This window comes from Mesoplodon bidens, assembly GCF_964165515.1.
Source record: "Mesoplodon bidens genome assembly, chromosome: 7".
Taxonomy (NCBI): domain Eukaryota; kingdom Metazoa; phylum Chordata; class Mammalia; order Artiodactyla; family Ziphiidae; genus Mesoplodon; species Mesoplodon bidens.
Genome location: NC_138164.1, coordinates 55,358,094 through 55,385,672, shown reverse-complemented (window position 1 = coordinate 55,385,672; position 27,579 = coordinate 55,358,094). Strand labels below are relative to the sequence as shown.

The 27,579-nt window shown below is 41.5% G+C and overlaps 1 protein-coding gene across 1 annotated transcript in view; it reads right to left on the bottom strand.

Annotated features, from left to right (window-relative positions):
- The window catches only part of LOC308620114 (mitogen-activated protein kinase kinase kinase 15-like), a gene marked incomplete at its 5' end in the record, with an annotated part of 118,246 nt that overhangs the window by 27,354 nt on the left and 63,313 nt on the right, over positions 1 to 27,579 (bottom strand). The window contains 9 exon segments of the mRNA XM_081239434.1: positions 846 to 933; positions 6,201 to 6,296; positions 8,509 to 8,558; positions 17,019 to 17,126; positions 18,085 to 18,112; positions 19,478 to 19,637; positions 19,870 to 19,982; positions 25,135 to 25,151; positions 25,155 to 25,305. Coding sequence (XP_081095560.1) covers positions 846 to 933; positions 6,201 to 6,296; positions 8,509 to 8,558; positions 17,019 to 17,126; positions 18,085 to 18,112; positions 19,478 to 19,637; positions 19,870 to 19,982; positions 25,135 to 25,151; positions 25,155 to 25,305 — 811 coding nt within the window.

Genomic DNA, 27,579 nt, shown 5'->3' with positions numbered 1-27,579 from the left:
CTAGGGATGCTCACGACAATTAAGGTTACTAGGGGGTCTCATCACTGTCTGATTTAACCAGACATCCGCCTGCTTCGTAACAGGCTTTTATCTCCCACCTTTCTCTGTTACCTTCAAAGTGCATCACTCAGTTCGTTTCTACAACAAACTTTGATTCTAAGCTAAGCATTCGAGTACCTGACTCAATTATTAAAATGAATCCCTTTGATATTTTCTGTAAGAAATCTCAAAGAATTCATTTCAGCCCACTTGAAAGTATAGTAAAATCTCACTAAACTACAAGGACCTGAATTAGTGGCAAGTCATAATAACTGTGCAAGATTTGAACACATGCGTGGTGGTGTAGTTATCTGTGGACTACCACTGTGCTTTCCAAAAGAGCTTATATGACCCTTTCTTAATATTAAGAAATTAATATTAATTTCTTCATATTATCATATTTAATATATTATATGCAAGTAGATATAACTAAAGTCATTTTAGGCATAAATGAAAAAGTCTGCTTCTATTTGCCCAACTATTTCTCTTGTAGTTTCACAAACATCATTAATTAGCACAGAAAAAGCTTTTCCATCAGTTGTACACAAAAGGGAATTTTAGTCTAGTCCATGTCAAATTTTTCTTACACATTCTGGTTGATAGGATGCCAAAGTAATGAGGTTTTTCTATAGAGATGCATTAAATTTAATCTCTGACAGTCATGAATACTGATGGCTAGCTCGTTCATTAATGAGTATTTTAAAATATACACATAAAGAACTTTCACAAAAAAATGGGACATTTTCTTTAAGCATCAAAGACACAATAAATAACTTTTTCCATGTTCTAGGTCTTCTGTGACTCACCTCTAAGGTATCCCCATCGGTCTCTCCCTCCAGCTCCACTGTACTGCCCACTCCATTGGTTATCATCTCTTTGACCAAAGAGCAAAACCTAGAACACCAAACGTCACAAAGTTGCCGCTAATTATGATCACTCCTATTCCTTTCCTCTAACTTGGCCTGACTACATTAAACTGTGATTAAATAAACCAAGCTTTTACAAGTTACGGAACAATCACTCCACTCCTTGATTTGACATGGTAGTGTACTGGTTATCTAATCTAGTTCAAATACCCATATGATACTTGAATCCCCTCTATACAATATCACCACCAACTGGCTGGCTAATTGATGCGTGAACACCCCCAGTGACAGAGAACTCATTACCTCACAAGGCAGCTCATTCTTTGGTGAATTCAATGAGAAATGCTTCACTTATATTGAACTTGAGACTTCTTTTATGTGGGTCTCATGTGTAGACTGCTTAGAATTAGTCCCTTTCTACATAACTGCCCATTAGAAATGTACATAATTTTATTATATCCCTATAAGTCTTTCCTTCTTGTTCCCTCAACGTTTCCCCCAGGACTTGTTTATGAGTCACTTCACTAACTTGTAATTCTTCAAAGGTGTCCCTGTATTATTCTTCAAGTCTGGTCCCAGGACCAGTGCTCCAGGGGTGATTGAATTAGTGCTAAGGATAGTGGGACCATCACCTCCTAAGTTGCCAGCACTCTAGCTCTTAGTGAGAAATAAGGTCTTGTATAAGGAGAGAGGTGAGAAGGAAATGTGTAAGACGACCTCATCGTTCTGTTGACACAGACTAAGCTTAATATCAACTATAACCCATAAATCTTTCTCACAAATGCTGCTGGGCCACATCAGCCACTCCCTAGACTTGTGTAGTTGTTTATTTGCATACAAATGACTTGACTCAGAAGATTTGTATTCAGTATTCTCTCTTAAGGTAGCAGGGAAGAATATTGCATACTTTAAGATAATTTCCAAAAAACACTAGAATGTTCTTTTCTCTAACCCATCCCACCTCTGCTTTTTCTAATTTTTGAAAGCTGGGACACAACAGTCAGGCTTCTTAGGAGACATGTGGTATGCATGCAACAGATTAACTAAAATTTGAAAGACAGTATCAATTGTTGTTCAGAATGTGGAGCAACTGGAACTCTCATATGTTGCTGGTGGAAGTGTAAATTGCTATATCTACTTTGGTATCAACCAAAGCTGAATATAAACCTATCCCATAACCTAGTAACTCCATTCCTAGGTACATACAGTGCAGAAATCAATGAATATGTTCACGAAAAGGCATGCACAAGAGTGTTCATAGCAGTTTCATTCATAATGGCCCCAAACTGGAAACAATTCAAATGTTTGATAGAACAGATAAATTGTCATATATATTCACACAATGGAACACTACACAGTGAAAAAAAGAATGAACTAATACAACATGGCTGAATCTCATAGATATTATTTTAAAAGAAACAAGTGAGAAATAAAAGAGTACATACTTTATGAGTCTATTTATTTGAAGTTTAAGAACAGGCAAAACTAACCACTGGTGATAGAAATCAAAATAGTTACATTAGGAGCGGGTTTAATGACTGGGAAGGGGCACAAGGCACCTTCTGGGGGTGCTGATATACTTAACACACTCGTCTGTATATTACACCTCAATTAAAAAATTATTTAAATGTATGACAAGAAAAGGCACTGAGGAGAGAATGAGAGTCAGAAGGTAAGCTTTGTAGTAAAGGGATGTTCTGCTTGATATTTGGAAGCATTTTCCAACTCTAAAATTGAAGATTGTGACCCAAGGGTGCCCTGGTCTGATATTTAGTCTGATTTCTAAATACGTTGTGATAATGATTGTCTGAGATGCACTGAATTAAAATGTTCTCAAATTACATGATACAAACTCTCTCAACAAACTACGAATAAAGAAATCTTCCTCAATCTGATAAATGTTATCTATGAAAAACCTACCAGTAACATCATGCTTAATGGTGTAAGACTAGATGCTTTCCTCCTAAGATCAGGAACAAGACAAGGATGTCTGCCCTCGCCACTTCTACTCAACATTATACTGCAGTCTAGTCAGGACAATTAGGTAAGAAAAAGAAAGAAAGACATCCAGTTTGGAAAGGAAGAACTATAACTATCTCTATCTGCAGATGACATGATCTTGTATACAGAACATCCTAAGGAATTCAATAAAAACTATTAGAACTAATAAATGAGTGCCAGTTTGCAGGATCAATATACAAAAATTGAGTGTATTTCTATACACCAGCAATGAACCATCTGAAAATGAAATTAAGAAAACAACTCCACTTAGAATAGCACCAAAAAGAATAAAATATATATATATTTAACAAAAAAGTATAAGACTTTTACATTGAAACTCCAAAAATTGTTGAAAGACATTAAAGAAGACCTAAACAAATAGAAAGATATGCTATGTTCATGGGATGGAAGACTTAATATGGTTAGGATGGCAAAGCCTCTCAAATTGATCTGCATATACAAAGCAATCCCTGCCAAAACCCTAGCGGCCTTTTTTGAAGAAATTGACTAGCTGATCCTAAGATTCACATGGACATGGAAGCACCTGCGATAGTCAAAACAATTATGAAAAACAAGAACCAAGTCGGAAGACTCACATTTCCTGATTTTACAGCTTAGTACAATACTACAGTTATCAAGAAAATGTGGTTAGGGCTTCCCTGGTGGCGCAGTGGTTGAGAGTCTGCCTGCCGATGCAGGGGATGCGGGTTCGTGCCCCGGTCCGGGAAGATCCCACATGCCGCGGAGCGGCTGGGCCCGTGAGCCATGGCCGCTGAGCCTGCGCGTCCGGAGCCTGTGCTCCGCAACGGGAGAGGCCACGGCAGTGAGAGGCCCGCGTACCAAAAAAAAAAAAAAAAGAAAAGAAAATGTGGTTAATAGCATAAAGGATAGACATATAGATCAATGGAATAGAAGGGAAAGTCCAGAAATAAATGCTTACATTTATGGTCAACTGATTTTCTAAAAAAGGGAGAAGAACTAGTCTTTTCAACAACTGGTGCTGAGACAACCACATATCCACATGCAGAAGAATGAAGTTGGACCCCCTACCTCAGACCATTAAAAAAAAAAACCTCAAAATGGATCAGAGACCTAAATATAAGAGCTAAAACTATAAAACTCTTTGAAGAAAATAACACCAGAGAAAACCTTGGGTTAGGCAAAGCCTTCTTAGATATGACATCAAAAGCACAAGTGACAAAAGGAAAAACAGATAAACTGGACCGCCACAAAATTTAAAACTTCTGTGCTGTAAATGATACCATCAACAGAGTAAAAAGATAACCCACAGAATGGGAGGAAGCACTTGCAAATCACACATCTGACAAGGGCCTTGTATCCAGAATATATAAAGAACTCTTAAAACTTATTAACAAAAATACCAATAACCCAATTAAAAATGGGCAAAGTTCGGAGAAACTTGGCAAACATCACTTTGGCCAGGTGAGCCAAGTTAATATCACCAGTAATGAGACAAAGATATTTTATATCTCCCAATGTGTTGTACTGAGGACAGGGCATCACTTCTGTGGTATTCCTACCCCAAATGCATAACACTAATATAATCATGAGGGAACAGCAAACCAACCCAAATTGAAGGATTATACAAGATAAACTGCCTGTACTCTTTGAAAGCATTAAGTCAAGAAAGACAAAGACTGATGAAGAAATGTTCCAGATAAAAGGGGGCTATACAGACGTGACAGCTAAATGTTAATATGTAATCCTGGTTTAGATCAAGAACCAGAGGAAAAATATCTTTTGTTTCACTGTAAAGGACATTAGTGGGACAATAACTAAAATTTGGCTAAGGTTTGTAAATTATAGAACCATATCAATCTTAGTTTCCTGATTAGATAACGGTACTGTGATTGCATAAGTGAATGTTCTTGTATTTAGGGAAACACGTAATGAAGTACCGAGAGGTAACGTAGCATTATGTCTACAACTTACTCTTCAACAGTTCGGAACAAAATAGTCATCTGCATATAGAGAGAATGTAAAACAAATGTGGTAAATGGTTAACAGTAGGGAGTTCTGGGTGAACTTTCTTGTAGGTCTGAATATTTTCCAAAATAAAAAGTTAAAAAAATGTTGTAATTGGGCAAAGGATTTGTGTAGATGGTTCTCCAAAGAAGATATATAAATGGCCAATAAGATCATGAAAAGATCCTCAGTATCTTTAGTCATTAGGGAAATGCAAAACCACAATGAGATTCCACCTAACACCCACTAGGATGACTACAATCAAAAGGATAGACAGTAACAAGTGTTGCAAGGACGTGGAGAAACTGGAACCCTCATACATTGCTGATGGGAATGTAAATTAGGAAAACAGTCTGACCGTTCCTCAAAGTTAAAGAACTATCATAAGACCCAGTAATTTGGCTCCAAGAGAAATTAAAACATAAGTTCACACAAAAACTTGCATGTGAATGTTTATGGCAGCATTATTCACAATAGCCAGAAAGTGAAAGCAAACCAAGTGCCTTTCAAATGATGGACAAATCCAATATATCCATACAATGGAATATTATTCAGCCACAAAAAGGAATGAAATTCTGATACGTTACAACATGGATGACACTTGAAAACATTATGATAAATGGAGGAAGCGAGTCACAAAAGACCATGTATTGTATGATTCTATATATATGAAATGTCAAGAATAGGCAAATTCGTAAAGACAGAAAGTAGATTCAGGGCCTCCCTGGTGGCGCAGTGGTTGAGAGTCCGCCTGCCGATGCAGGGGATACGGGTTCGTGCCCCGGTCTGGGAGGATCCCATATGCCGCGGAGCGGCTGGGCCCGTGAGCCATGGCCGCTGGGCCTGCGCATCCGGAGCCTGTGCTCCGCAACGGGAGAGGCCACAACAGTGAGAGGCCCGCATACCGCAAAAAGAAAAAAAAAAAAAAAAAAAAAAGAAAGTAGATTCAGTGGTTGCAGAGGACTGGGATTGGGGGGTGGGGTTAGGTTGAGAGAAAATGGGGAGTGACTGTTAATGGATACTGTGTTTCTTTTGGGAGTGATGAAAATAATCTAAAATTACATTGTGGTGATGGCTGCAAAACTGTGAATATACTAAAAACAAAAAGATTGAATTCTATACTTTAAAATGAGCAAGCAAATTGCATGGTGTATGAGTTATATCTCAATAAAGCTGGAAAAATTATTTTCCATAAGTTAAAACTTCAGGAAAAGCAGTATAGCAAATAAATATTTTTCACAACAAAGACCCTTTAAAAGTGATTCACCATAATTAGACTGAAAATACCTGAATCAGATTAAAACTCACCTACCGCACTGGTCTTCAGTGGAAAAGTAGATTTGAAAGTCATCAGAATTATCATGGACATAAAGAAAACAACACTGTTCATCAAACTTGGATATGCTGCAAAATTTCAAAACATAAGAATGCCTATTATATATAAATTTTGATATCAATTTAATTTTTTTGAGAAAAATCTAGGAACAGCTTTTCTTCCATTTTACAAATTTGAAAGTTTCATTAATGTTTTAACAAATACCCCCCTGCCCACCAAAGTGACTTATATTTCTCTATGAAATTTAAATAGGAGGGGCATTTATCTTGCTGATGTTTGAGTTTGTATTCATCAATAGACTTTAATATGTATCAAGAACTTACTATATATTCAATGTTAAGCAAAGCATGTGGGCAACAGGAATGGGAATAAAATATGGTTTCTGTCTTCAAGAGTTTATAAGGTCATTAAAAAGGTATTTGTGAAATAATTTATTGTGATATCAAAGGAATTTCTAGACTTGAAAAATATTAGGACACAGTATTTGTGGCCACACAAGGGAAGGGGAAATAAACATGGCATTTTAGCTCAAGAAAGGCCTTTAAATGTTATCTGGTCCATCCCCACCAGAGGCCTGGGTCTGACTCTACAGCTCCTTGAACAGGCAATATTCAGTTTGCCTGAAATATCCAGTGACAGAAAATCATCATATTCCATCTCCTGATGGATTTCACTGCTACAAAGTTCTTTACCTGCACTGTGCCAAAGCCTATGCAATGGCCCTCATTTTGCCAGGCGGCACTATGCAAAAGGCTAAATTCTATAATTAGCCCTTCAAACAAATGAAGCCACTTTATCTTGCCCTTTCTAAGTCGTCTCTTCCTGAGATTATAGCTTCCTTGACCATTCCTTACATGTTATGGATTACATGACAAATTACGAGTTGAAACAGCAACCATACAGGGTGATTTAAAATGAATTAAAACTAGCTTATACATCAGTAATTTTTCAAAACCAATCTTTAAAGGAACTACCACAGTTAGTTGGATAGCCTTGGGAATGTTCAACACATGCTCTTCACGTCACATTGGTTCCAGGGTCTGATTCACCCCAGGCCCTTTGCACATCCCTGTTGATGGCTAAAATGGCAGCAAGAGGTATCTCTATGAGAAGGTACAAACAGAAGGTTCTTGACTACATGTTATCATACAACTTAGTTTCTGGGTAGTACATGTTTGAAAATGTTTAACACCTTTTGAATTATCTTATATTTTTTGAGCAGTATTATTCAAATATGCTAGTCTGTTCTTAAATAATTTCTCTCCCTTTAAAAGTGATGTAAACATTACTCCAATTTAAACACTGATGTGTCTAGAAAAGGATCATGCTGCATCTGGGGGTAATACGGATTCATTCATTGGCCTGTGGTCTGAGAATCAGAGAAAAGACATAGAGTTCTAGTCCAAGCCCTTAATATGATGGAAACTATGAAGATACTGAGACCTAGAGAGGTTGAATGATTTGCTTAAGGTCAAACAGCAAAAGAGGGGTTAGAACTCAGATCTACTCCAGAGTTCCTCCCACCCTTGGGTGTGCTGGCAGGGTCGGACTCAGAGAGCAGCCACACAATTCAGGCCCAAATGGTCAGCCCTCCTAAACCAAATAGCAAGTGGCAGACCTCTCCTGGGAATACACCACCTTACTCACCTGCCAAGAACAATGCCCTTGGCTCCATTACTCTGCTCAGGAGATCCCAGCCAAGTATCATTACCAAGTAACTCCCAGTTTCAGTTCTGGGGGTCCCTGAGCACATGAACATCATTGGCTCAAAGAAGAAACATTTTCTCTTTCTACACACATAACTTCTTGTTTTAAAAAAGTTTGAGGGGGCTTCCCTGGTGGCGCAGTGGTTGAGAGTCCACCTGCCAATGCAGGGGACACGGGTTCGTGCCCTGGTCCGGGAAGATCCCACATGCTACGGAGCGGCTGGGCCCGTGAGCCATGGCTGCTGAGCATGCACGTCCAGAGCCTGTGCTCCACAAAGGGAGAGGCCACAACAGTGAGAGGCCCACGTACCGCAAAAAAAAAAAAATAAGTTTGAGACAAGAGAGTTTCGTCTGTTGGATACAAAAACAACTACTCTGCTATAAAAAGCCAAGAAGCCTTACTAGCAGCACATGATGAACAAGCTCGGGCAGGGCAACAAGGGAGAAAATAGTCTGTTTTGGATTCTGTTAAAAATGAGAACACCACATATTACAAATAAGTAGAAACAAAGTGATAAAAACAACACCATTATTTGTATTAAAACAATAATTACATTTTCTCTTACGTTCTTACCTTATTCCTCTAATGGAAGAGGCTGTAAAATTCCATTCATGAATTTGTTTCTGCAGGAATTAAGGACAGAAGTCAGTAGTTTGATGTTTTCCATGCAAAGAATCATTTTTGGTTTCATTTATGGTCAATTGCTTCTGCTATTTTTTACTTTCAGTAGAAGTTAGCAGTTAAAGCAAGATATTTTGCATAACTTGGAACACCAGAAACATCTTCTAATCTATTGTAAAAATTCATTTGTATCTCTAATCCAGTTTAGAACAAATGATCTAAATTTGAAATAGAAACAATAGGCATACAGTACATACACAGTGAGCAGCCTTTCATCTTCTGTCAACATATCAGGAAAACTCTAAGATGAGTTTGGGAACAGCCCACCCAACTTGAATGACCCACAAAAACGTTTGGAGAGGCCAGAATGTGGCCAGACACCAGTCAGTGTTCACCAATCTTTATTTCTTTTTCTCCCTGGGCACATAACTAGACTACATTTCCCAGCCTCCTGTGCAGTTAGCTGGGGTCATCTGATGGAGTTCTGACCAATGGGATGTGAACAAGAGTGATGTGCTCCACCTGTGGGCTTGGCTCATTAGAAACCTCCACAGCTATCCTCTCCTCTACATTCTCTTTCCCCACCCACTACCAGATGGAATTCGGACCCTGCCAACCTGGACATGACATGAGGCATAGATGAACTTTTATCATCATAGATAAACTGATATTTGGGGGATGTTTGTTTTAGCATCTAGCCTACCATGACTAATACAAAGACTAACTGGGATTTCAATCTGTACAAGACGCACTTAAAAAATACATATATAACCCTGTCCTCTCCCTCCACCACCATCCCCTGCCCTTAAACTATGAACAAAGCTAAGCCTCAGAAGGAGTGTCTGAATTCCCAGTTTTAGAAGGGCCATAGGCTACAATACCAATACATTACAACAACAGAGAATAATTTTAAATAAGCAAATACATTAGGTTAGCCTGAGGAATGCCATAAATGACCAGCTAAGCCTCCCAGAGAAGCGTGAGAGCCAAATGACTGAGCATATGGCTCAGGAGAACAGCCACAAGCGATCGGGGGACAAGTTTCCTGCCATCCTGGAGCAATGGCAACAGGCACAGCTGGGAAGATGGTTCCCAATGGGAGAAGATCCATCCAGACATGTTGATGAAACACCTATTATGCACTGGGCAACGTACCAGCAGGGACATGACAGAGAATGACAAAACCCCTGCCCTCATGGGGCTTACAACCGAGTGAGGGGAGATAGGTAATAAATCAAATAGTAAGTGAAGAGTATGGTGGAGGGTGAAAAGTGCTATGAACACAAATAACACAGCAAAGAGCATTAAGGTGGGACAGGAAGTCTTGAGTTTTCAAGCAGAAAGCTAAAGGGGGTGAGGGAGTGAGCCATGCAGATAACTGGGGGACGAGTTCCAGGCAGAGGAAACAGCAAGTGCAAAGGCCCTGAGGCAGCAGTGTGCTTTGCATGTGTGGGGACCAGCAAGGAGGGGAGTGAGACGGGAGTGGAGTGAGTGAAGGGGGAGTGCGAGAGTAGGTTAAGGAAATCATCAGGCCTTTGGAGGCCATGATCAGGCCTTTAAGCCTCCCCCCTGCTGTGAAAGACGAAAGTGGATGAAAACATGAAAGCTATCACATCAGACCCGTCTTTATAGAAAGACTGAGCGCATTTCAGAGGAGGGATGTGTTCCAAGTCACTGAAAGAGGGCAGTGGTGGAGGACGGCAGCCTGCTTTGGATTCAGGTACAGAAATATGAATGAGGGCAGATTCGAGAGAGCCTGCAAGAGGCTGTATGTATATAGAAAGCTCGACCACACAAGTTTTCAAAGTATTCCCGGACGGTAGGTTTACTCTAGGGTAGCTTTAGGGAACTTCTCGATTTGGGAGGAAGATTTACTGGTTAAGAAGTAAACCACACGGAAGGCCTTCCCTGGCGGTCCAGTGGTTAAGACTCTGCACTTCCACTGCAGGGGGCACGGGTTTGATCCTTGGTCAGGGAACTAAGATCCTACATGCTGTGTGGTGCGGCCAAAAAATTAATAAAATTAAATTTTAAAAAAATTTACAAAAAAGGAAGTAAACCACATGGAGCTCCCCTCCGCTTTCCCTTTACATCATAATCAACAGGCACTGGGTGGGGGGTTCCTGCTTCATAGGTCCTACAGATGTAAAAATATAGAAGTCATGCATGCGCTTGCAGAGCAGTTGGGGAGACACTTTGGAAAATGGATAAATAAGCGATAGGATGTACTTCGCACATGATACAGACAACTGGGTAGCCAACAGACAGACGTTCAGTGGAAGGACGGAAGGAGGGAAAGGGTGGTTAGAGACACCTTCGCAAAAGTCAGGACTTGGGTAATTGGAAGAATGAATTCCAGGGAGGGGGAAGGATGAGAACAAAAGTGCAGATGTAAACTCCTGCAGGGCCACAGCTCAGGGGACTGTGAGATGACAGATGAAGGTCTGGCTGGGGCTGAGGGTCGGGGAGGGAGAGGAGAAGGAGGGCAGGGTTACATAGGGGCTTGACACTTAATAAAAGACTGAGTTTTGTCTGGAAAGTCACAGGATCCAATAATGATTGGGGAATATCAACAGGGCCACTACAAGTGTTTTTTAAATTATTACTGAACTTTTAAGCTGAAATACGGCATACATTCAGAAAAGGGTACACTGATCATCTCAATAAATTTCCACAAAATGAATAGCCACTGTAACCAGCATCTAAACCAAGAGACAGAACATTAGCAGCAGCCCAGAATATTCCCTCAGATCCCCTGTTCCCAGTCACTCCTGTCGACCCAAAGGCAACTGCTATTCTGACTTGTCCCACTGTGGAGAGTGTTGCCTGTTCTGGAATATTACACAAATGGAACCGTGAAGTCCATGCTCTCTTGTGCCTGCAAGGGGAGTTTTTCATGAGCTATCTGGTGGTGTCCTGGCGGGTCAATCAGGAAAGCTATGACTGTTCTCCTCCTGTCCTGAGCCTCCTGTAAGGCAGCATTCTAATCTTTCCTGAGAGGGGATATTTCACCAAATCATGATGAGGAAACAGATTGAAGATTTTAGCTTTCCACAGTGCCAGAAGCCCCCAGTAACAGTGCATTGGAAGCAGAGCCGGGGTGGGCTCTGGAGAAATGGGCCGGGAACTCAGAGGGAGGGGACTCCTTCAGGATCCCCTAGGTGCTGACTCAGCCTCTGCCCTCCTACCCCCAGGATGCGGACTTTCAGGGAGGGGGGATTTTTGTGTTAAAAGCATAGACTTTTTTTTTTTGGTTGTTGTTAAAAGCACAGACTTTTTGTGTGAGATGTTCCAGTCGCTAATATAAGCATAAAAGGCACCTCCCAAAGAGCTTTCCAAAACCAGCAGCCCTACCCGTATGGATAGCAATGGTGGCCACAGTGCACCTGTTGGTGACTTTGGGACCCACGAGAAGCCGAGGGAGAAACACTGCATTTGCGCCTGCTCTGTGCAGCCTCCCCGCATCGCTGTGCTGGGCGAGCTCGCACCAGCTTGGGAGGCCAGTTGTGCACATCTCTTCCTAACCCTATGCTCGGTGACCTGATGTTGGTTGCGTGAAACTGGCCATGACGGGAGTATTTACACCACAGAAATCAGTAAACACTACAAATGGGCCCTCTGCTCCCATATCCCCTGGAGAGCTGGTGGTTAAACACTGACCAGCGTACGTTTCTGAATCCCCGGCTGATGAAGCAGACCTTAATCTAATGTTACAGCGGTGCTGTCTGCAGGTGAACGTGTGCCTGTGTGATTGCTTCCCACCACCACAGCCCACCGGGAAGAACTGCAAGTCTGTGCAGAGAAGTTATCATTTCACTCCAGGCTAATCTGCTTGCTTCCACAACCTGCACAATTTAAAAAACGTAAATGAAGGCAAAAGCAAAGCCTTCCTCTCAAAGAAAAAAAGGCAATTTATATTTCTCTCAGACATTTGTCCTGACAACTACCAAGCACTGTGCAAAACATTTCCTCAGTCAAGGAAAGATAGCATTTGCTGCTTATATAGTTCTTTCTATTTCTTATTACAGACTATATACAAACAAAGTAGCACATTTACAGCTAGTGAGATACTATATGTACCGATGGAAATTCCCATTAAAGACCTGCAAACCTTATAGGTTTGTAGAATTCCATGAAAACAAAACCATTTTGCTCTAAAAGTATGAAGAGTCACTTTAATAGGATTAGTTTTTTCCACAACTACTTGTCAAAATATGAGGTGTTCACACCAGTCAGAATGGCCATCATCAAAAAAATCTACAAACAATAAATGCTGGAGAGGGTGTGGAGGAAAGGGAACCCTCTTGCACTGTTGGTGGGAATGTAAATTGATACAGCCACTATGGAGAACAGTATGGAGGTTGCTTAAAAAACTAAAAATAGAATTACCATATGACCCAGCAATCCCACTACTGGGCATATACCCAGAGAAAACCATAATTCAAAAAGACACATGCACCCCAATGTTCACTGCAGCACTATTTACAATAGCCAGGTCACGGAAGCAACCTAAATGCCCATCGACAGAAGAATGGATAAAGAAGATGTGGTACATATACACAATGGAATATTTCTCAGCCATAAAAAAGAACGAAATAATGCCATTTGCAGCCACGTGGATGGACCTAGAGATTGCCATATTGAGTGCAGTAGGTCAGACACAGAAAGAAAAATAGCATATGATATCGCTTCATGTGGAATCTAAAAAAAAAAAAAAGGCTACAAATGAACTTATCTACAAAACAGAAATAGAGTTACAGATGTAAAAAATAAACTTATGGTTACCGGGGGATAAGGGGGGGAGGGATAAATTGGGAGATTGGGATTGACACATAGCCACTACTATATATAAAATAGATAACTAATAAGGACCTACTATATAGCACAAGGAACTCTACTCAACACTTTACAATAGCCTATATGGAAAAGAATCTAAAAGAGTGGATATATGTATAACAGATTCACTGTGCTGTACACCTGAAACTAACACAACATTGTAAATAAACTATACCCCAATAAAAATTAAAAAATGATGGGGCTTCCCTGGTGGTGCAGTGGTTAAGACTGTGCCTGCCAATGCAGGGGACACAGGTTTGAGCCCTGGTCTGGGAAGATCCCACATGCTGCAGAGCAACTGGGCCCGTGAGCCCCAACTACTGAGCCTGCGCGTCTGGAGCCTGTGCTCCGCAACAAGAGAGGCCGAGATAGTGAGAGGCCCACGCACTGCAATGAGGAGTGGCCCCCGCTCGCCGCAACGAGAGAAAGCCCTCGCGCAGAAACGAAGACCCAACACAGCCAAATAAATAAATAAATTTATAAAAAAAGAAATATGAAAAAAATGAGATGACATAGATCAATTTAAAAAAAATTTAAAAATGAGGTGTTTTGTTACCTCTATCAATGGAATAGGGAGGTTACAGATCAGAATTTTGAAAATTCTCTTGCATCACAGTGGCATCAATGACACAAAGAATGTAAGCAAGGTTGGCCTCTAGTACAAGAATCCCAACACTGAGGACAGGGTGCTTCATGGCACTGGTACCTGGAGGGGGGAACATAAGTAGGGCTTTGGGGGGTGGGGGACTGCTAATGTTCCCTTCCCTGGGTTGCACTGGTTACTTAGGTGTGTTCACTTAATAAAAAATGCATCAAATTGTACATTTATGAGTTATGCACTTTTCTGTGTGTTATACTTAAATAAAAGGTTAAAAAAAAACCAAAGAGGCAAATTTAATAGAAGATACATGCATTCTTCAAATGAGATGTATCTGTATGAACACCATGTATGTATCTTATTCTAGCTCCTTCTCTTTTGATCAAATATTTAAAGCACACAGTGCAGGAAAAATACCCCAGCACATTACGGCAGCTCATTTTCACTAATGGCTACTGACTCTCTCATCAATGAGGAGAAGGTTGCTTCGCTGTTAAATATTAGACAAAGTTACTGGCTTACATTTGTGTTATAGACTTAATGTTTGTGTCTCCACAAATTCATATGTTGGAGCCCTAACCCCCAGTGTGATGGTATTTGGAGATGGTGGCCTTTGAGAGGTGATTAGGTCACCAGGGTGGAGCCCTCGTGATGGGATTAGTGCCCTATGTAAGAAGAGACAGGAGAGAGTTCTCTATCTCTCTTTCCATTACGTGAGAACAGGGCAAGAAGACCACCATCTGCAAACCAGGAAGAGGGTTCTCACCAGAACCTGACCATGCTGGCACCCTGATCTCAGACTTTCCAGCCTCCAGAACTGTGAGAAATAAATTTCTGTTGTTTGAGCCAGGGGTCCCCAAACCCTGGGCTGTGGACCAGTAACGGTCTGCGGACCAGTACCGGTCTGCAGCCTGTTAGGAATCCAGCTGCACAGCAGGAGATGAGCGGAGGGCGGGCGGGTGGGTGAGTGAGCGAAGCTTCATCTGCCGCTCCCCATCGCTCACATTATCGCCTGAATCATCACCCCCACCCCCCAGGTCTGTGGAAAAACTGTCTTCTACAAAACTGGTCCCCGGTGCCAAAAACGTTGGGGACCACTGGTTTAAGCCACCCAGTCTGTGGTATTCTGTTACAGCAGCTCAAGCAGACTAAGGCAACTTGAAATATCATTCATGACTATATATTTTTCATATGTACCTCTCTTGAAGTATAATTGATATACAAAGAACTGCACCTATTTAATGTGCATAATTTGATGAGTTTGGACATATGCCCACATTTGTGATACCATCACCACAATCAAGGTAATAGATATATCCAACACCTCCCAAAGTGTCCTTGTGTCCCTTGGGTTTTGTTTTTATTTGTGTGTGTGGTAAGAACAAATATGATATTTACCCTCTTAACAAATGTGAAGTGCACAATCCCATATTGTTAACTATAGGCGCTGTGCTGTACAGCAGCTAAGACTTATTTATCTAGCATAACTGAAACTTTATACCCATTGAACAATGGAAAGTTGTTGTATCATGACTATTTCTGATAAAGAGTTTCCAATATGATTCTGAGCCTCTCCTTATTCTCTGACGTTGTATTTTATTTTTGAAGATATTGCTTATTTTTACCTGATTAAGACATAATTGCTCACACTCTTGTTTCCAGGTGGAAAAAATCCTTCTTTGCCAAGTTGATGGCAGAATTCTCCCCCTACTCCATGAAAACACAGACATAGCAAATAGATCTGTCTAATGTACTTGTCAGAGGTGCTACCTCTTTTTATTACTACAAAATATTTTATTAAAGAAAAAATCTGATGAAGTACTTTAGACAAATACAGATGAAAATACAGCTGTTACCACAAAACATGAGGCCTGGCCCAGCATTTGTGTAATATCTTTAATGGGCAATGAAAATGTTTCCACTCCTATATTGCTGGTGTGAGTATAAATTAGAATAGTACAAATTTGACAGTAGCTATCGAATTTTAAACATATGTAGTCTTTTTGTTTGTTTGTTTTTTTGTTTTTTTGCGGTACGCGGGCCTCCCACCGCTGCGGCCCCTCCTGCCGCGGAGCACAGGCTCCAGACGCGCAGGCCCAGCGGCCATGGCTCACAGGCCTAGCCGCGCCGCGGCATGTGGGATCTTCCCAGACTGGGGCACGAACCCACGCCCCCTGCATTGGCAGGCGGACCCCCAACCACTGCGCCACCAGGGAAGCCCATCCTGAAACATCTACACGCGCGTGGTATGGTGTAACCACCAGGATGTGCCCTGGCGTATTTACCATCAGCTAGAATGCAAAACTGAAACCTAAATGTGCATTAGCAGGAAAGTGGTGAAATAAATTATGGCTCATCCATACCCGGAAATGCATCACCATGATATGGGAATATAGGGAATATCACATTTTAAAAATCGGGTGGATCAGTGTGTGCTATATGAAAAACTGTCCATGATGTATCGATCATTTAAAAAGAGTAAGCTGCAAAATAACAAATCTCACCATATGATCTCACATATGCTTCTTCCCCCTATATATATGTATATTATATATATAATGGATATATGTATACACACATTATACATATATAACTGAGCTTAGAGAAAGGTATAGATGGACATCCATCAAATCATTGGTGATGGGAATACATACCAAGTTTGGGGGATTTGGAGGGACTTTCACTTTATTCCTTATCCACTTCCTTCATGGTTTAACTCATTTTGTTCCACAAGTTTATATTCATTCGTATATAAATACATATATATATACACACACACACGTATATATACACGTATGTATATACACACATAGCTATACATATAATACAAATATATATATTTGGAAAACCCTGCTTCCTTTCCTCCATCTGTGATTACACTCCCTCATATACTCCTGTAACTCAGAAGTTAGGCATGGGTGCCTGTTCTTTCAAGTACTACAATATAGTTGACTCTCCTACTTGAAAACTGAATTTTTCATTAAATAATACAGAATAAAGAGAGAGCTGTTTATGATTGTTTTCTTACCATTTCCATGGGTGAGACGTGCCACAGAGAAACTGTCCTCTCCTCAGCTTCACTGTTTATAGAGACATACGAAGGCTGGTAGACTTCGGTCGGTTCTATCACCAGAACCTAAAGGAAGAGATTTCTGTCATGTGTGGGAACATGCCACATAGGTTATCTTGCCCAGTGAGGAAGTGGGAAGCTCTGGACTCCACAGATCCTCTACGTGTACCTGCTATGCAGCAACCCTGCTCTAGGACTGGTGGATACGGTGGCCCACAATCCCTTCCCTATGGGAGGTCTATGCTCTGATGGGGCAGATAGTGTAACTAACAGATAAGGGTATGCAATAAGATAACATACAGACCTCTGAAGAAAATAAGGCAGGATAATGGTGAGGAAGGGGTGGGGGGCACCTCTTTAGACAGAGGGGCCAAGAAAGGCTTGCCTGAGGAAGTCACAGAGAAGAAAGAGGAAGGCTACAGTGTTTGAGAGAAATTAGGAAGTAAACTTGAGGACCCACAGGTCGGCACCCAAGTCGGCACAAGATGCGAGAGGATGAAGAGTGAGGTGACAGCCCATCAGTCCCATTTTATTCTGCTGGGGGAGAGGGAGGGGGGGAAGGGAGGGGAGAAGGATGGGGAGACGGAGAGGAACGGGGTGAAAGGGGGGGGAGGGACGGAGAGAGAATCAACTTCCAAAGCAAATAAACCATAACCATGAGTAGAATAGCTTTTCTGAGCTCTGTGAGTTCTTCTGGCAAATCGTGAACCTCAGGGTGGTCTTGAACCCACGACAATAGGTACCAACACTGTAAGTCAGTCCAGGTTCTGATGTAGTAGGAAGGTATTCAAGCCTCAGGTCTCCTCTCCAGAGTCAGCTCTGTCTGGCTCAGATGCAACAACGCACCTTAAAATTAGAATTCTGCAAACAGCAGCCACTCCAGGAGGGCTGGAACCTCAGCCTGCCTCTGTTCTCTCAGCCTCAGAAAACTTTCAAGAGGTTAATAGGGCTTCAGGGTCAAACTAAAGTCCTCCAGATGGGAAAGAAATATAGTCAAACTAGATATGAACGCTGAGATTCCTACCCCTGACAGTCCAGACTGGCCCACTGAGCTGAGAAATAGAAGGGGACAGATGAATACGGATCGTTAAAAGTAAAAAATTTTAAATTATGTAAGTAATCCAAATGCATTTTAGACAAATCAGAAAAGAGAGTTAAAAAAGCAGATTACAGGGCCTCCCTGGTGGCGCAGTGGTTGAGAGTCCGCCTGCCGATGCAGGGGATACGGGTTCGTGCCCCGGTCTGGGAGGATCCCATATGCCGCGGAGCGGCTGGGCCCGTGAGCCATGGCCGCTGGGCCTGCGCATCCGGAGCCTGTGCTCCGCAACGGGAGAGGCCACAAGAGTGAGAGGCCCGCATACCGCAAAAAGAAAAAAAAAAAAAAAAAAAAAAAAAAAAAGCAGATTACAAACTTCTTAATCTGCTACCTCCTGACACAGCCACTATCAATATGTTGGAGCAAATCCATGACTCATCATTTTTTCATTATACAAATATCTACTGAGAATCTATTATGAAACTAGAGCAATCAATAATATAACCACAACTCTAGTGGAGCTTAATGTCTATTGGGAAGTCAGCTATTGCCCAACCCACCCAGACCCTCCTCTGAGTCACATATGAAACAGAGGCTTTTAATTAAAATGAGTCCATATAAAACAGTAGTTCTCAAAGTGTGGTCCCCAGACTAGTGTCAGCTTGTAATTTCTAAATGCAAATTCTCAGGCCCCACCCTAGACCCTTTGAACCAGAAATCCGAAGGGTTAGGCCCAGCAATCTGTGTTTTAATCAACACAGGTGATTCTGATAATGTCAAAGTCTGAGCTCTGATATAGAAAAATATACCCTGCCTCTGGCTTTTCTTATTTAATGATAAACCATGAACACATTTCCATGTCTCTAAGTATTATTTCTTGTACATTTTTAATGGCTGTATAATGTTCTAACCTAGGGCCACTGCTGGGCCACCATTTTCTTGACCATATCTATAATTGGTGTGTTAGTTCCAGTTTTCATTTGTGATGAAAATCATTTTCTTGGTGTACTTTTAGCTTTACTATCTGCTTTCTCACAAATGCACAATATGTACTGATACCCAAGAACGTTCTGCTCTTGAGGACCTACGTGGCCTGAAAAGATTAATAGGGCTGAGAGTTTTGTCTTGGAGACATAGCATGTAGGGATACATTCTGTGTGTGGGTGTCTGTCTGTCTGTCTTTCCCTCCTGTCACAGAAAACCAAGCGAGGCCTCAAGAGTTGCTCTTTCTGCCCTAACTTTGCTTTAATGAAGAAGTCAGAAGGAAAAACATAGCAATTGTTATTATTTTTGGCATTCACACCTTTTCCTCCTGGGGGAAACCTTTCAGAACAAGATCAAATATTGACATGGGTGATGAAAACACATAGACCTGACTCACCAGACTGGAGGTTTCAGTTTGAACAACCTCTCTGCTGCCTGGACAGCTTTCCCAACATCACTGGCCAACATGCTGACGTTGAAGAACTGACCCACATCCCAGCAATTGTTCACTTTCTCCAAGCTCCCTTTTCTTCCCAACAAACTGTTCAGCCGGACACCTTAAGAATTTGACTTTTAGATAAAGTTATGAAAAGTCTTCCCAGTTTCCACCATATGATGTAAAAGCCTTTAGAGGAGAAAATGGGCATTTTATTCAGGCTACTGCCTCAGGTGTGCTATCCACAGTAACTGTTCCTTTTGAAATATAATGTTGGTTATTTGGACATAATTTTTAATGCTGAACTTGTGTTACCAAAGCATATCAACATCTGCAGTCATAAACAGCTTTACCTATTTTCCTTAGCTCCATGGAAGTTTCAAATTGCTGTCCAGCAACTATCAGCAAAACTGCAAGGTTGATTCCTGAATAAAGAGATGGCTGGAGCTCAAACCCTTCGCAATACCTGTAATCAAAGAACCACCAAATTCCTATTATATCATTTTATTATGGTAGAGGGAAAAAGTGCAAATACTAGCACAAACCAATCTTCTCGTGAAAATGTTTACTACTCTAATTTATTGTTTTACAGCTCTCCTCCAGCTGCCCATGTTTACTAACAGCCACATGTAGCAGTCAGATAGCTTCTTAAAAATGTCATAATAGGGACTTCCCTGGTGGTCTAGTGGGTAAGACTCCACGCTCCCAATGCAGGGGGCCCGGGTTTGATCCCTGGTTGGGGAAGTAGATCCCGCATGCTGCAACTAAGAAGCCCGCATCCCACAACTAAAGATCCCGCGTGCCACAACCAAGATACAGCACAGCCAAAATAAATAAATACATACATAAATATTTTTTTAAATGTCATAATAGGGCTTCCCTGGTGGCGCAGTGGTTGGGAGTCCGCCTGCCGATGCAGGGGACACGGGTTCATGCCCTGGTCCGGGAGGATCCCACATGCCGCGGAGCGGCTGGGCCTGTGAGCCATGGCTGCTGAGCCTACGCGTCCGGAGCCTGTGCTCCGCGGCGGGAGAGGCCACAACAGTGAGAGACCCGCGTACCGCAAAATAAATAAATAAATAAATTTAAAAATAAATAAATAAATAAAATGTCATAATAGCAACACAGTAAATAACACTAGAGAGTTTTAAAATCTTTCTTCAGAGGGTTTAGAGTTTTAAAATAAAAGCCATGATCCTTGTATAAAGTAAGGAAACTATATTAAAGGGTATAAAAGAAATTTAAAACCTATTATAATTCAACTCCCAAAAGTAGAACACAATTTGATGTCCACATATCATTTTTAAAGTTATACTCCATTTGCACATTGAGCATTTTTTATTTCATGGACATCACAACAGGTATAGGCTTTTTCTCTGCAGGCAGTCTGTTTGCTTATATCATGAAATGGAATTATTTTTTCATGTAATGAAGCAGTACTGCCAAAATCCTGGATCGCAAAGAGCAGTGGCATATAAAGTGAGAGCAGGGGGCTTCCCTGGTGGCGCAATGGTTAAGAATCCACCTGCCAATACAGAGGACACAGGTTCGAGCCCTGGTCTGGGAAGATTCCACATGCCACGGAGCAACTAAGCCCGTGCGCCACAACTACTGAGCCTGTGCTCTAGAGGCCGTGAGCCACAACTACTGAAGCCCACGCACCACAACTACTGAAGCCCACATGCCTAGAACCCATGCTCCGCAACAAGAGAAGCCACCGCAATGAGAAGCCTGCGCACCGCAACGAAGAGTAGCCCCCGCTTGCCACAACTAGAGAAAGCCCACGTGCAACGAAGACCCAATGCAGCCAAAAATAAAATAAATAAATTTATTAAAAAAATAATAAAGTAAGAGAAGGGGCAGGGATCTATTACATTAGGATAAAGAACAAGATCCAAAACTGCGAATACCACTTTTATACCAAAAGGTTAACCATGCCATTTTTAATTCTCTTATTTATTCTTTTTTCTGCGCATAAAAATTTTCTTTCTCTTCCATGAGTGAGTATGAACCTCAGGATCAGGAAAAAAAGAATTTGATCAACGAAGTAATGACATAAAAATTTCTTTTTGTACACCAGGTCTGATTTTATCAGTCGTGTGACAACAGGAGGATCAAACACCAACAAAACATTAAATTGTGAAAGGGAGAACTTATCAGTTAAATCTGACCATAAATCATAAAATCAGTTAAAATCTGACTTTATGAGCTTTGGGGCATGATACAAGTACTCTCAGAGGGACTAGAGGATATCAAGAAAGTCATTCCAACCCTAGTCAACAGAGTTCCAATAAAATGGAAATCTCTCCCCCACTACCCCGGGTATGTCTTGGGGATTTTAAATTCCAAATCCTACTGTATTTGATTTTTCTTTTACTATGAAAAGTTATCTGGGAAGAGGGCAGAGAGGGTGACTTCTCTGTGCTTCTTATTCACAAATGAAACAGGCCCAGCTTGGGGACAGACAGGTTTTGAACTCGGAGTCGGGACTGCAGTCCCAGGTTTGTGTCTGACCAGCCCTGCGACCTTGGACCAGCCCCTGCCTATCTGAGCTGCGTGTTGCACATCTCTATCTGAGAGCAAGGTGACCCTCACGGTCTCACCAGAGCCATCATGCCCTGACCAGAAGACTACGCTTTATTTGCTCCTGTATCCACTGCCACGACCTTCTCAAGTGCATGCAGAAGGCTCCTCTGGCTTCCTTGAAGGAGCCACTGGAAGTAATTTCCTGACCTGGAGGTTGAATTCTTGGCCACGATGGTGGGAACACAGCTCCCTATTTTGGCTGTACCAGACTTTAATTTCCCTTCCTTTCCCTTCCCTTAAACACCCTGAGTGATTTCTCTTGAGCATACAGTGCACAGGTGCTACTGGGGATTAACTAAGAATAAAACAAGGTCCCCGCCCTCTAAGAACCTATACCATGATGGAAGTGATAATATCTACACACAATTAGTCAAAATACTAATTTTTCATGAGTGTGGTAACCTAAAACCACACAAATCCAAGTCTAGAGGGACTCACAGAAGACAGAGAGGCTTGAGATGTGGCATGAAGATGGATAGAATTGTAACAGTAGTGATTTAGAAAGGGAACCCCCAGCATAGAAAATGGCAGGAGAAGAGATGGGAGTTTGGGTAGCTCCTAAGGAACTTCAGTTTACTTGGACATATATCAGATAGTGGGAAACAGGGCTAGGGGCAGGTTGGAGAAAGTCTGAAAAGCGCCTAGAATGGTGATCTAAGAGTCTGAAGTTTTATATAATAAGAAGTGGAGAGCCATTTTGGATCTTTGAGCTTTAGGAGGAGTAAGCTGTCAATCTATGAAGGACAGATTTTAGAGACACCAAGCAGAGAGCCTACTTGGGATACCGTTAGAACATTCCTGGCAAGAGAGTTAAAAAAAAAAAAAATGGCACCGATTTGGGGTAGTGGTGATGGGAAAGGATGGGTAGGGAGTGAGGGAAGACTCACAGAAGGACTGGAATTGGGAACTGACTGTATGGGGAGATAAGTGAGTGAAAGTTATCAAACATTAACCAAAAGTGTAGGCCTAGAAGGCTAAATAATGGTTGTAAGAAAGCAAGACAATGGAAGCCATCCCTTGTGGAGAGGAGGAAACGACTTCAGCCTTAGACATGTTGAGTCTTAAATACCAGCACCATCTTGAGGTAGAACAGGTGGGCAAAGAGAGGGGTGATGTGGGGCCAAAGCTTAGGATAGAGGGTGGAATGGAGATCAACTAAAGGTTCCAAGGTGTGGGAGTGACTGGGATCACCAGGGAAAAGTGTAGATGGAGAGAAGAGGGAAGAGGACAAAGTCCTACGTGTATGGAAGGAAAACGAAGAGGAGGCGGGAGAGGGGGAGAGGAAGCAGTTAGAATTAAATGAGACTGCAGCAGCGATACCAAGAGCTCTTGTGATGGAAAGGGATGGTGTAGGCTGTTGGCTCTACCTTTAAAATATATCCAGGTTCTGACACCTCATCATTTGCATCACTACTACCCTGGTTCAAGTCCCCATCAGCTCTTCTCTGAATTTCTGCAGTAGTCTCCTAACTGTTCCCTGCTTTTGTCCTCACCCATGTGATAGATTATTTAATAACCACAAAGCCCTCCCATCCCACTATGCACATGCCTTTGCCACGTCTCCCACCCACAGATTGGAGTCTATTTCTCCACCCCTTTGAATCTGGGCTGACCACGTGATTTGCTCTGACCAAGAACATGTGACAGAACTGACCTTGTGTGAGTTCCTGAGCCTTAAGAGGCTTTCTGGCTTCCACATCCACTCTCTGAGAATGCTGCCCACCATGTAAGAGAGCTGGTCTACCAGGATTAGGACTACCCGTTAGAAAATGGAGGCTCACCACCAACAGCCAGCACCAGCTGTCAAGTGTGTATGAGGCCATTTTGGACCTTCCAGCCCTGCTGATTCTCCAGATGACTACAACTTTAGGAGTGAGCTCAGCACTTAAGGAGTGGAACCACCAGAGGAACTTCCTGGGCAATCCATAAAATCATGAGAAATCATAAATCATTGTTTTAAGCCACTAAGTTTTGGAGATGCTTGGGGTTTTTTTTTTTTTTTGGTTTGTTTTTTTTGCCAAGCCGTGCGGCTTGCAGGATCTTAGTTCCCTGACCAGGGATTGAACCCAGGGCTTTGGTAGTGAGAGTGCAGAGTCCTAACCACTGGACCACCAGGGAATTCCCAGGAGATGCTTGTTATGCAGCAAATGATAGCTGACACACCCCCTAAAATGTATTCATAACAGTGAGAGTACTCTGGTTAAAATGCATGTCAGATCTTGTCACTCCTCTGCTCAGAATATTCCAGCACTGTATCATCTCACTCAGAGTAAAAGGGTCTTCTTCTCTCCCATTTCCTGCCACTCTCCCCCTTGCTCCTGCCTCACCATCCTTGAGCATGCTCAGCATGCTTCCTCCTCAGGGTCTTTGCCCTTGTTATCCCCTCCTTCTGGAACACAGTTATCTGCAAGGCTCATTCCCTCATCACCTTTACATCTTTATTCACCTTCACTGACCATCCTATACAAAACTGTAGACAACTCCCAATCTTCCTTTCCCTAGTCCCTGATTAACTTTTTGCCCTCACCATCAGCTGACATCCTATATATTTTACTGTATTTGTTTGTCTGACTCTCCTTACCAGCAATGCTAGGTCCATGAGGGCATGGATTCGTATCTGCTGTACCTTTATCCCCACCATCTAGAAAGTTTCTGGCATGCAGTAAACCCTCAATAAACATTTGTTGAATAAATGAATGAGTAAGTAATGAACAGCTCACTGAGAAGATAATGCTATGATGATGGTGGAACAAGGTTCTGGAAGGAGTAGCTGGGAAGGAGTGTGCTGAGCCTCCTCGCCCCTATAAATGAGTTAACTTGTGGAAAGAATGTCACCAGTAGAAAAGCCTGTTTCTAATGGTTTCCTTTTGGAAAAAGGGATCTGGAAATTCCAAGACCACATTTATGGCATTTTTTTCACTGCCAGCAAACAGGCAGACACACCTATGTAGGGAAAAGACCTGGATCCTTAGCCTGTGCAATTCTATTCTTTGCAGAGATGCACATGCTACTGACTAGGGCTGAGGGTTTACCACTCAATGGCATTGTCTCAGCTGGCATCATCTTTGCAGTCCAAATCCAAGAAGATGTCCTTGTATATCCTCCCGCAGAGGCAGAACATGTCGGGGGCTGGGTGGTCACAGCTCTGCAGAACTTGGAGCATGACCTGCAGAGCCTTCTCATGATCGCCTGTGCTGTATCTTCTGAAAGATTCATGTGATAAGATGACAAATGTCTGAATCAAGACACGAGAGTATATATGCATTCATTCTGTGAAAGGCTGGTGCTTTAGCAGGAAAAAAATCTAAATTATATTTCATTTTTCATATTCAAATGAAAGAACTGCTTAAGATCCACACCAGTAAGTCTCATTCAATCATACTCTGTCCTACCTGATCCTTCCTCTTTAAATTAGACCTAGACTGTAGATGAAAGCATATGCAGATCAATGTATTTGGAAAGACAGAAACAAAATAATATGGCAGCCTCCTGTCGTTGGATGGGAGAGTAAGGATTTCAGAAGCTAAGCCTGAATCATGAGGATGAGACAGTTTGACACAAGGTTCTTTTGGAAAAGCAGCAGGTCCCCAAATTCAGAAAGACAAGATGAATTTAGAAATGTATCCTGGCATTTCTTGACCTGAAATGCCTTGCCATCTTCAAACGGGGATGGACTCTAGTAATTGCTGTTATACCCATCGGAATAAAAAATTATTTATATATTCATAAATCACAGTCTTCTTTATTATTCCATTATATGGTAAAATTTTCATTTTACGTACAGGAAATGGATTCCTTAGACAGTTATTAAAATAATTTTTTGCCACAAAATAACTTGAGTTTGCGGCTGTGAAATATTAACAGTGCTCCTGTGAAGGTTGGGAAGCACAGGTCCATCAGAAGTGAGGACTGATTAAATCAACTATGGCTAATGATATTCATATTCATATTATAATATAAAATATTAAACATTATAAAAAGAAATGAAACAACATCTATGTAATACTGCTGTGGAGAGATCTCCAGAATATCCTGTTAAGATAAGAAAGCAAAATGTTGAACACTGTGCAGAGAATGCTACCTTTTTATTAAGAAAAGGGGGGGATGTGAATAAACATATGCATCTGCTTTCATTTTTTCAAAATGGAAGATAAAACAAAAGGTAACAGAAATGGCTACTGACAGGTGGAGGGAAAAAACATGATGAAGGGGACAGGGACAGATAGAGGTCACACTTCTTGGAATTTGACTTTGAAACTATTGATACATACGATTTTTACATAATTATAAAAGAAAATGAAATAATTTTTAAAATGTTGCCTAAAGACACTGTTTGCCAATGAACATACCGTCTGAATTTGCAGCTGGGACAAAACAAAACAAATGAACCTGTGTATCTGGTTGATGGCTTTACCCACAAAAGAGAGAAACTAATTTATCACATGGCTTAAAAACACAGCAATTCGACTGTATTTTCCTAAGAGGATATAACCTAAGGAAAAAAATATAAATGCAAAGAAATCCTAAAAAGTTTCCAGTAATCATACTGTTAGTGATAATACTAATACTGGTATTTTGAAAACAGGTATTTTGAATATTTATATTTACAGTATAGAATACAACAAACAATGATGTTAATTTAATATCATGAGGAACCAGATTTTTCAGCATAAGAGATACAAATACAAAATCACAGAAGTAAACAACCTATAGTCCTCAATTTGAATTGGGACATCAGTATGAATCCATGAGGTGGTTTCCCCAGCACTATTTACCAAAAAGGCCCAAAGTAATGACCAACTCAGTAGCAATGAGAACCTCCAAGCCCTGACTGGGGTCTGTGAACATTATCTCTCACTAAAGAAACCAGGACTCCTTGAAAGAATCATTGATTCCAGATATGTCTAAGATGATCCTGGAACATCTTAACACACAAGAAGCAAAGAAGCTACTAAACTCATATCAAAGACTCAGGAGCCAACCGGAATCAGTTTTTGGCCAAAGAGGGGACAATTTGAGCGTTAAGAAGAACAATAACTATAAAGCATTGAAACACATCAACTATCACTAAAATTATGAGTTCATAATGATCTTTTTTTTTTTTTTTTTTTTTTTTGTTACGCGGGCCTCTCACTGTTGTGGCCTCTCCCCTTGCGGAGCACAGGCTCCGGACGCACAGGCTCAGCGGCCATGGCTCACGGGCCCAGCCGCTCCGCGGCATGTGGGATCTTCCCGGACCGGGGCACGAACCCGTGTCCCCTGCATCGGCAGGCGGACTCTCAACCACTGCGCCACCAGGGAAGCCCCATAATGATCTTATAAAACCCCACTGGTCACTCTTGGAGGATGCTAACAAACGAATTCATTGTTTTTGAAAACTGATCAAGGCAAAATTAAGCATGTAGCTTCCTCTTCCCATACAAACTGTACACCAGGGTAACCAAGTGACAGATGAGTGAAAATTTCTCTTTATAAAG